Raw genomic sequence first — 10,567 nt, 5'->3', positions numbered from 1 at the left:
TGTGTGTGTGTGTGTGTGTGTGTGTGTGTGTGTGTGTGTGTGTGTGTGTGTGTGTGTGTGTGTGTGTGTCGTGTGCGAGCGTGTGTGTGTGTGTGTCGTGTGCGAGCGTGTGTGTGTGTCGTGTGCGAGCGTGTGCGTGTGCGTGTGTGTTTGGGGGACGGCACGAAGCAAACAAGGCTGTGATCAAGCCCAGGAACAGCAGGCAAATTTGCAAGTTTCCCTGAGAAGGGCGACGCCCTGTCCCCTTGCCTGCACGCCACCAAACAGCCGTAAAATGTTGCGCAGCGCGGGTCAAGGCGCTCCTCGCGTGGAGATATCATTGAGGTTGGGCAATGCCAGCATTGCCTGTCCACGCCAACCCATCTGCAGGTGCAGTCACTCGAAGCATTCAAAAGCTGACAGACGCCGCCTGGTGCCATGCCAGTCGGCACCATGTCCCTCTGGTACGCCACGCGGGCACCACTGTCTCGGCGCGGCGGGGTTTCTCCAAGCCAGAATGGTTTTACAGAGTGTAACCGCTATGCGATGATCTCAGCAATGTAGTCAGAAGGACGGATGCAAGCCTATGTTGTTCTGCTGCATGGCTGGGTGAATGCAGTCCGGCGTGTGGGCCCGCACGGGTTCCTGGCCGCGCCTGCGCAGGCAACGGAAGCGACTCACACTTGCCCTTGAGGGAGCACCCAAAGTCCGTGCTGTGTTCGAAAGAGCTGCCCAGCCATGCGGGTGATGGTGCGACGATGCAATTAAGTAACGTAAGGCAAGTGGGGTTTGGCTTAGGGCTCACGTCAACCTGTAGGAATTTCTTGCAAGCCAACAGATGGAACACGCGGCAACTTGGGTGAAGCTGTTGAACGGCGTGCTGCCAATCTCCTCGACACGTGTTAACGAACGTCGCAACGTGCAATCGGCCAGCCGCTCCGATGCGAACCTCGCGACCCCACGCACCGGCGCGCGCCCTCCACACGCGGGATTGCGCGCCGCAATTCAATGTGTGGCCGCGTTGGACGGCTCAAGGCACAACCGGGTGCAACGCACAACACCGCGGGCGGACAGCGGCGGCCGCGGACGCATATTGCACCGGCAGCACATTAATCGAAAAAGCTGTGCGCATGTGCTCACACAGGAATGAGGCAGAGTGCGTGTGAGTCGCCAGGAGTACAGTTGTGAGAACTTGCCCGCCTGACTGCGCCCTGCCAATCGCAGCCCACAGAGGGGCTGAGGGCTGGGCTTGGGATGCATGCATAGTCGTGGCTGCTGTTTTGTGCCAGCAAGCTCCCAGGTCCCTCCTTGATGGACGGTGCGGTTGCCCGTGCAGCGCTGAGCGTGCCGCGGTTGAAGTGTATGAGCAACTGGTCGGGGTAGAGGAGCCACGACAGATGTGGATCAGTAGGGATGAAAAAAGGGTTGACTCGTTGAGCCAACCGCCTCCTCGGAAACGCGCGTTGATCGAAGCGAAAAGGTGAAACAGTCCGCCAGCCACTGCAACATCGGAGGCACGACCGCCACACGGCGCTCAGCGCGCACTGGCTCTGATGGGTGCAGCTGCCGTAAATGACGTCCGCGCGACGGGGCGGAGCGAATGGGGGAGTGCAGGGTGCTTAGTTGGGACCACCTACATCGCCCTGGTCCCATGGCGCAGCAAAGAGGGGGCCCGCCGGCCCCGCCTGGCCGCAACAGTGCAACGAGCAGCGCAGGGGATGCTGCGAAAAGGCGTGCCTGGAAGAGTGCACCCGTGGTAGTGAGGCAGTTGACCCGGACTTGGCCCACCAGGCATGAGCACCCGAGTCGAAAGCCTGGGCTGACATGCACCAATATAACCATGCTTAGGCGGGGTTGGCCACGCGCGTGCGCGCCACGACCACGTCGCGTCCAAGGAGCTCGGCAAGGCCGCACGCCCTCAAAGCACGCGAGCGCGGCGCGCCGCCGCCGCCGCCGCCGCGCGACACGTCTCGGGCCGCCGCCCTCGGGGCACGCGCGCGCGCGGCGGGCCCTCCGCACTCCGCCCAGCGGCGCAGCGTGGCGCGGCAAATAGAAAGCCAGGCAAAATGATGCAGCAAGGTACGACTCGCAATCAAGCTGGGGTTTGGGTCCGGTAACTTAGGTTGATGGCGCGCCTGTCATGCGTAGCGTTGGGCCCTCGTCGCGCCGCGCAAGATCCAGAGGCTCCGAGCGAAGGGATGCGGGGCTGCACGACGTCAGCCTGGCCGGGGACCATGTGCCCCGAGCAAGAATCACCGGTCGATGCGCACACGCCACCCTGCAGACCCCTCGCCGCGATTCATATGAGTGTGCTAGTGTGCACAACGCAGGCCGTACACGGCCTCCCCGCCCTGGAGCCCCGCCGAAGCAGTGGGCAACAGCGGCAAACCCACCGTTCCAACTAGGCATCTTCAATCCCGTGTGCACACACAGGCAATGGCATTGCTTAGCCCTGGCATCCCATGCAGGAGCAAAGCAGCCCAAGCAACCCTAGAGCATGTTTGGAGTGCTGGAGCAACAAGGTGTATAAGGCAATCGCACGTCTGGCTGCAAGGGCCCGACTCCAAGTGGTTGAATCCCGTGCACCAAGCGGAAACAGAGGGCCATGTGGGAGAGAGAGAGTCAGGGGAACAGTGACAATTCTGACTGGATTCATGGGTTTGAGAGGATGGGAGGCTGATACACATCACCACAGTGGGAAATTCGATCACTGGGGGTGCAAAGAGAAGAAACGCAGGGGAGCGTGCATGGGTTTGCGGCCGCAGCCTCCAATGGTGCGCACCTTGCCGGACTTTATCTTGATGGTGTGTGCACATGCGTATGTGTGTGTATGTGTGTGTGTGTGTATGTGTTTGTGTGCACGCGCGCGCATAATGGGGGGTCACTGGTAGGGGGTGCCAAACCATGGTGCACCCCCAATACTTGCGAGCCTTCCACCAACTGGCAGCTGCGCCGCGGACACCCGCAGGTGTGCAGGCGCAGCCAGCAACGGCGCGCTGGTGCCGCCAAACATAGAGCGCGCGGCGGGGTCGTCAAAGTGCAGCGTGAGCATGCCCGCCGAGCTGGCGGCTTGGGAAACCATGGGATGAGCGTCTGGGAAGAGCTGCAGGGACGCCATGCCACCGCCCATCACGGGAGAGCCGTCCGCCTGCACCGCTAGCAGAGCCCCTGCCGCAGCGGCGCCACCCGCAGGCTGCGAATGCAGCTGCTGCAGGCGGTACATCGGCAGCTGCAGCTGCTGCGGAGCAGTGGCATCGGCAGCTGCGGACGACGCCTGCGGAAGCAGCTGTGGGTGTGGGGCGGCAGGAGCCGGGGCCGGCTCGCCAAGCCCGCCGTTGTGAGACGCCTCGCCATTTGCAGGAAAGTGGTAGTGCGGCATGAAAGCACCACCTTGAAGCTGCTGCTGCTGCTGCTGCTGCTGCTGCTGCTGCTGCTGCTGCGAGAGGTATTGCTGCTGTGGAAGGAATTGCTGGTGTGGGAAGTGCTGTTGTTGTGAGTGATGCGGCTCCGGTTGGTGGTGCTGACGGGGCTGCTGCTGTGGCTGCGCCACGAATGTGTATTGCTGCTGCACCTGTGCCTGAAAGGACACCTGCTGCTGCTGGTGCTGGTGCTGCAGCTGATGCTGGTGCTGCTGGTGCTGTTGCAGCTGGTGCTGCTGGTGCTGCTGTTGGTGGTGGGTGTGTTGCTGCTGGTGGTGATTGTATGGGGCAGCCCCAAAGGGGTCCACCGTCCCCTGCCGCTGCCCTGGTCGTGGCAGCAGCTCTTGGTGCTGCTGGTGGTGCTGCAGCTGCTGCATGCCAGGCGCCGCCGGCGCCATGCCATTGCTCACGATGATCACCTGCTGCTGCTGCTGCTGCTGCTGCTGCTGCTGCTGCTGCAGCTGCAGTCCCATGGCCGCAGCCAGCCCACTGCTCGCCCCTCCAGCCCCAGCCCCAGCCCCAGCCCCAGCACGGCCGCCGGCGCCGCGCGCCGGGCCCGCCACGGGCGGCGCGGCCAGCTGCTCGGCGTTGAGCAGCGGCGCGGGCTCGCCGCCGGAGGCCCAAACAAGTGGGCGCCAGGGGGCGCTGCTGTTGGGTGCCCCGTGGGCCAGCTCCATGAGGGTCTGGTGTGTGACAAGAGGGGCATGGACTCAGTTGTGACCCGCATGGGGCTGCGCAAGGCGGGCAACGCGGGCTCAAGCCATGCGTGCATGCGCCATGGGGGCATGCGAGTTCGCATGCGCGCGCATCCGCATGCGGCATCTGCGGCCGGGCGCTTGCAGGCCCCATGCGTGCTTGCTGCGCCATGCGCGGCGCCATGCGCAGCGCCATGCGCGCACCTGCCAGCTGACTGGGTTGTAGAGGTAGCCCCGGGCGACGTTGTCGAGCAGAGCGCCCAGCGGCCTGGCGGTGTCCGAGTCGGTCCGCGCGGTCAGACTGTCAGAGCGCCTCGTCATGAAAGCGGCGCCTACACGCGCCCCCCATGCATGCAGACGCAGTCCCGGCATGCGCGCCGCGCCGCGGCAGCCGCCCTCTGGGCGGCCGTGTTTACATCAGCGTCGCCGCGCACCTGAACCAGGTGGCCACCTCGCCGCTGAGCATGAACACGGGAACACCAGGGTCATACCCCACCACCAGGGTGTCGCGCGGCAGCCGGCCGCACAGGTGTGCATGCATGAGCTTGCCGCCAGAGAAGGGGCTGCGGGGCGGGGAGCGAGGGAAAGAGGGGGTCAGCAGGGGCGCGCAGGCGCGGCGTGGGCGTGCGCGCGTCCACGCAGGGGGTTGCAGAGGACACAGCGGCGGCCGAGAGCACGCGCGCGGAGGTTCGAGCGCGGGCGCGCCAACTCACCCACGGCACCAGCCTGCAGCATGCATCGATTTTCGTGCATGAGAAGTGGGCAAGAGGGCGGAGCGCTTGTTGCTTGTTGGCGGGAGCAGGGGCGCGCTCATGGCCGTCAGGAGGCGCGCGACCCCCTGGTCGCCCGCAGGGGCCGCAGGCGCACGCACGCCGTCAGTACTTGCTGCAGATCAGATCACAGCATATATCCTATCAGATCAGATCAGTCGGTGTCGGATCAGCACCTCCAACTAGAGCTTACCGAGGTGGTTGAGGTACAGCCACATGGGCTGCCGCCGCGCCCCCGGCCCCGTCGGTGCAAACAGCCGCTGCAGCGAGACGCGCAGCGCCGCGTTTGCCGCCACCCCGCCCGCCGGCGCGCCGCCGCCGCCGCTGTCGTCGGTAAGCGCCAAGCGCCCCATCGCGCCGGCCGCGCCCGCGCCCGCGGCCGCGGCGTCTTCGCCGCTGTCCAGCGGCCCGCGCGGCACGACAGGCGCCCAGGCGGGCGCGCCGCGCGCGCGGGCGGCGGAGAGCGGCACGTAGCGGCCGCCGCGGTGCACGTCCACGGCCAGGCGCCCCAGGGTGCGGTAGAACCCCAGGTCCTGCGCAAACGCGGCGGCGGCGGCGGGGAACGCGCACGCGCACGTGCCGCCAGGCTCGCGCTCAGCCTCAAGAGGACGCAGCCGGGCCCGCGCTCGCCTTGACGAACCTGTACACGCGCCCGCTCTCGACGCCGCGGGCGGTGCTGGAAGCATGGCACCGCACAGTGCGCAAGGACACGCGCACGCAGGCGCGCGCAGGGCAAACGGGGGCTCGCGCGGCGGTTGTGCGCGCGCGCGCTGACCTGGCGGAGGACGTAGGGCAGGTCCCTGTCAATGCCGAGAACCAGCTGGCGCGCGCTGAGGGTGCCTCTTTTGGAAAACTCCAGCATCTTGTCCGAGGTGTAGCTGCCCTTGATCTTGCCCTGCAAACGGCGGCGGCGGCGCGCAGCGCGGGCGCGGAGGAGCTTGTCAGGCGGCGAGGCGATGCGAACAGGCGCGGGACGCCCCCTTGGCCCTTGTTGCATGTTCAAAAGATCCGGCATGCTCAGATCCCAGCAATCATAGACCCGACAAGGGCCCTGTGCGCGTCTACCGCCGCAAGCGCGGGGCGGCGCTCGGATCCCCTGGTGCTTGCACAAGGCGATCAGGCGACTGACAGCAGCCCTCGGAAAGCTGGGCCGCCGCGGCCGAGCTGACCTGCAGGTTGACGACCATCCACACAGGCTGCTCAAAGTCGTGGCGCCCCTCCGCGGTGAACAGGCGCTCCAGGGCGGCCAGGGACACGCCCAGCTCGAGCACGAGCGGCGGGTCCCCCTCCGCGGTGCCGGCGGCTGCGGCGGCGGCGTGCTGCGCCTCACACGCAGGACCGGGGCCGGGGCCGGGGCCGGGCTGGCGCATGCGGGCGGGGCCGGCGGCAGCGGCTGCGGCGCCGTGGCTGGGCACGAGGTGCAGCTGCGGCGGCGCGCGGCCGGGCGGGGATGGCGCCGGCGAGCCGGACAGGCTGTCCAGCGCGCGCGCCGCGACGCGGCTCGCCTGCGCGTGCCGCGCCTGCTGGCCGGCGCCGGCGGCGGGCGCGGCGGTGCCCGGGTGCGGCGCGACGACAAACTGTGTGTCCGGCGCGCTGCTGCCGCCCGAGCCTGGGCTGCCGCGGCTGCTGCTGTCGAGTCCGCTGAGTAGCACGTCCCCACTATGGAAGAATGTGGGCGGGCCGCGCCCGACCCCCATGCTGCCGCCCCCCGGCGCGCCCAGCCTGAGGGCCAGGCCGCCCGGCGCGTCGCCGCCCATCATGTGGGCGGGCGCGCTGGCGACCGCTGCCGCCGTGGTTGCTGGCTGCGCGCGCGCGCGCGCGCGCTCTCTCTTGAGAGGCCGTGCGGGCGCTGGCCCAAGCGCACGCCGCGACAGTTTCGGTTGCGATTACTGTGGCCGATCGCCTAGGTGTCCGTGACGATGTTGTCACACAGTGTGTTACTCCTGCACAGTTGCGATCGGGGTGGGCGGCGCGCACAAACCGCTGATCATGTGATTGGCGGTGATTTGATACAGTCAGGCGCCGACCCCCCTTGAGCGGTGCGCTAGTGCCCCGTCAGGCCGCCCCTGCACAGCACGTCTGTGTCAAGCCGAACTTGTGCGTCTGATCTTGCACGCCGGACCTCGTCTTGGCCTCGGACGGTCCACCCAGTTCGTATGTCTGCTGGCCCGCCGCTGTCCACCTACGGGCGTCCTTGCCCTTCATAAACCGGATACAAACAAATAAATGATGCAGCACGGCTTCAAGGCGACACCGTTGGCGACAGGGTTGGGGAACAGCGAACGCTGATCAAATGGAGGTGACCGCCATTCGGCTCGCGGTGATAAAGATGGTTTTCACATGCGTAAACAGCAAGTACTCCGGTGCTGGTAACCCTGAGCGCAAGCCGCTGTCCTCCTTGTCCTTGTCAACGACTGGGCAATTGCAGCAGTCATCATGCGGTTCCTGGCACCGGCATGAAGCAGGACCTGGCACGGCCGCTTTGCGGCCCCCACTTGCACACCCATGAGTTGATTCAAGGGGCCAAGCGAGGCCGTTGTCAATGTGTGGGGGCTCGATCAGGAGGATGATGGGAGCAGCGGACCGGTGACTGGGAAAATCCGGGCTCGCACACGCCCATAATCCCCAGCATTTGTCCCGGCTTTCCCGTCAGCGCAGGCACGCCGCCGCGGAGAGGGCAGCACGTGCAGGCTGCCGCAATCAGTGTTTGAGTTGTTCATGAGTTGCAGGCCATATATGGTGCGGTGCATGGGCTGCACCTGTGAACCTCATGACCCCTCCCTCATGTGCACTCACTGTCAAGGAAAGCCGTCCGGGTTTCCTTCCATATGTATGCGCGTCTTGCAGCAAGTACAAGTGACACTGCACGAAGGACGCACCAGCGCTTGTCCTATGCATAGACTCAGTCCTGGCAAGGACGCACTGGGAGCCAATCAGTCGAGCAGCATGCACATGGGACGGCGAGCACCGGAGCCAGGCCAGTGTCTGCGGTTCTCTGACCCAGTACCGCTGTCTTGCGCACATACACATTTTTCAAGGAGTACATCCTGCTATTGCCGCACACACAGCTTTACGGCTGCTCGCCACAGTACAAGCGAAAGATATATCAGCAGTGAAGTGGCAGGTCGCAGCGAAGAGAGCATATTCGTCGATTTAAGCTGCGTGCAGGCCAGCGCAGCGAAGGCGACAGCGAGAACATCAGGCAGGAGCACCCGCTTCACCAGCGCGCAGCACAGCAGCAGCAGCGATGGGGAACGGCCCTTGTAAGCGCAAAGTAAACAGCGGCAACTGCCGCAAATTCACAAAAACGGGAGTCCGCAAAAAGTTTGCGGAGCGGCACATCGACCAGGTCTGGGAGGACGTGCGCAAGCCGCCGACGCTGGTGCACAGCAGCAAGACGGGTCCCCAGGGCACGACAAGCGTGTGAGTGGCCAGGCTTGATTTCTGTCTGGGTGAAGCAACAGAGCAACAGGAAGCCGGGCGGCTTGGGACGTGGCGGGCGGCACGAGCAGGCCACGCGACGCACGACGGCGCACGCTCGCCGCGCCGGCGCAGCGGGGACCCCTCGTGTCCGCGGCCCGCGCGCGTGCACGCAGCTCCTGCCGCTGCGCATGCGTGCGCCGCGCCGTGCCGCAACCGACCGCGTCGGGGCCGGCCCCACCCCTCCCGCCCGCATCGGGGCCGCGCCCTCTCGCGCCGCCGCTCATATCGGCCCTCCGGCCCCTCTGCGCGCCACAACTAAAAACAGCTAAACTGACCTCCAAAAACAAAAACCAACTCTAAACTCCTGCAGGGCGGAGCATGACGAGGACGTCCCGGGCCTCGGGCAGCACTACTGCATCCCATGCAGGTGCCCATGCGGCAGCGCACCCCCACGCCCGGCCCCCGCCCCGCTCGGGGCCGCGGCTCTGCCGCCCGCCCGCGTGCGGCGCCGCCCTGACGCACTCGCTGTTTGCCGCGCTGTGGTTCGGCTTGAACCCCTCAGGCCCTCACCACACACCTGACCCTGCCACCCCTGCTGCGCCGCCGGTCCCGCACCACGCTCCCACACAATTGCAGCCGGTATTTCGCAAACGCACTGGCATTGGGCACCCACGAAAAGACCAAGCCCCATCGGCGGCGCGCCAAAATGCTGCTGGCGGCGCCGCGGCCCCACAACCAGGTGCGCACTATTCCCTGGCCTGGACCGGGGGACACGCTCCCGCCGGCATCTGCTCATTGAGTCGTCGCGGCCGCCCTCCTCATGCCGACTTGCAGCAGCTGCTGTTGCCGCGCTCGCGCCCTTGTGGCTGACTTCAGATTTCCATTCAAATTTTCCCTTTGCTACAGCTGGACGCGGAGGTTGCTGCTGGCATGGGGAAGCCCGACAACGGGCCCAAGCTGCGCAGCGGCGGCGGCGTCGCCGACATGGCCGAGTGACGCAAGGATGACGTCATTGTTCGGCGGGACGGCAGGCGGACGCCTGGGCACGAGGCCGAGGTGCGGCGGGGGCTGCAGGGTGCCGCGGCCGCGCGCGGCGCAGCGGTTTGTGCCCTGCAGGGTTCGCGCCGGCGTCAGTGGCAGAGGTGGTTGGGTGCGCCTAGAATGGCGTTCACAACTGTGAACACCCAGCGGCGGTGCGCCTCCCGTTCCTGACGGTGATTTCAGAGTGGGGTGTCTTTTTCCTGTTGCCTCCTTCCTGCATGTACTGTCCCTCTGGTTTTGGCAGCGTTCACAAAACACGTACAGCGTGCACGGCCGGCACCGTTCGTCGCCGGCCTGTGCTTTTGCCCCCACAGCTTCTGCGCGGCGTTGTGTAATCCTTCAGCACGCCATGCGAGCGCCGATGACTCTAAGGATGGGTGTTCTTAAGGGCTGTTATAGGGGCCGTCCAGTGGCTGTTACAAGCGCGGCATGCCGCACGCCCCTCGTGCTGCCGCCAACAGACCAAAAAAAGCCACAGACGCGCAGGTGGAAACCCAAGCCCGTCAGATCGACGAATCCGCAGGGATCTCAGCGCGGATTCGTGGCAACCGGTCACTTGGCCGCGCGATTGGCGGCGCCGGTGGTGTCATTAGAAGCAAGAACTCCGGGCTGGTCGTAAACGAGCGGACTGTGCAGGACGCGACAGCCGCTCCGCCATGCGGGGAGGTGCAGACATCCCCGCACCGGCGCCCGCTTAATACCGTCCCCCGCGCCCGCGCCCGCGCCCGCCGCCGTACTGCTGCTGGGGCGGCGCCTGCTGCGCGTACTGCCCGGGCTGCAGCGCGGAATAGGGATTGGCGTGGTATGCCCCCCGGCCCCCGCCGCCGCCGCCGCCATATGGCTGCTGCTGCTGCTGCGGCGCCAGCCACGGCCGCGCGGGGGCGCCGAAGCCGCCGTGCGCCGCCTGCTGCTGCTGCTGCGGACGCATCTGGTCGTAGAAGCTCCCGCCGCCGCCGCGGCCGGCTCCGAACTGCTGCTGCTGCTGCTGATGTGGCGCATACCCGTACTGCTGCTGCTGCGCCTGCGGCGCGCCGTACCCGGTCGGCGCATACGCCGCTGGCCGCGGCGCAAACTGCTGCTGCTGCTGCATGTAATGCTGCTGCTGGGGCGGCACGTACGCCGGCCGCATGCCGGGCTGCCGCTGCGCGGCGGCTGCCGGCGCGTAGCCGTAGGCGGCCTGCTGCGGCGGCACGTACGGTGGGCGCGACCCAGGGTACTGCCCCGGCTGCACGCCATGGCC

General features: G+C 66.6%; 3 protein-coding genes across 3 annotated transcripts; 1 reads left to right on the top strand and 2 right to left on the bottom strand.

The window, feature by feature from the left end:
- Positions 1-2,860: 2,860 nt before the first annotated feature.
- MNEG_1367 (hypothetical protein) lies at positions 2,861-6,620 on the bottom strand (the record flags this gene model as incomplete). The annotated part of the gene is made up of 7 exons (XM_014050146.1): positions 2,861-4,081; positions 4,298-4,361; positions 4,528-4,656; positions 4,807-4,819; positions 5,057-5,396; positions 5,639-5,758; positions 6,033-6,620. 7 exons carry the CDS (start codon positions 6,618-6,620, stop codon positions 2,861-2,863), a joined length of 2,475 nt encoding a protein of 824 aa, XP_013905600.1.
- Positions 6,621-8,110: 1,490 nt separating this feature from the next.
- MNEG_1366 (Zinc finger protein bud20) lies at positions 8,111-9,282 on the top strand (the record flags this gene model as incomplete). Its single annotated transcript, XM_014050145.1, has 4 exons — positions 8,111-8,286; positions 8,657-8,713; positions 8,923-9,025; positions 9,193-9,282. The coding sequence occupies 4 exons, from the start codon at positions 8,111-8,113 to the stop codon at positions 9,280-9,282; spliced, it is 426 nt and encodes a 141-aa protein (XP_013905599.1).
- Positions 9,283-10,021: 739 nt separating this feature from the next.
- On the bottom strand, positions 10,022-10,417 carry MNEG_1365 (hypothetical protein; the record flags this gene model as incomplete). Its single annotated transcript, XM_014050144.1, has 1 exon — positions 10,022-10,417. One exon carries the CDS (start codon positions 10,415-10,417, stop codon positions 10,022-10,024), a length of 396 nt encoding a protein of 131 aa, XP_013905598.1.
- Between the last annotated feature and the right edge of the window lie 150 nt (positions 10,418-10,567).

Source organism: Monoraphidium neglectum (genome assembly GCF_000611645.1).
Source record: "Monoraphidium neglectum strain SAG 48.87 unplaced genomic scaffold scaffold00135, whole genome shotgun sequence".
In the NCBI taxonomy this organism is placed as follows: domain Eukaryota; kingdom Viridiplantae; phylum Chlorophyta; class Chlorophyceae; order Sphaeropleales; family Selenastraceae; genus Monoraphidium; species Monoraphidium neglectum.
The sequence above is the reverse complement of the archived record's forward strand: the minus strand, read 5'-3'. Positions and strand labels throughout refer to the sequence as shown.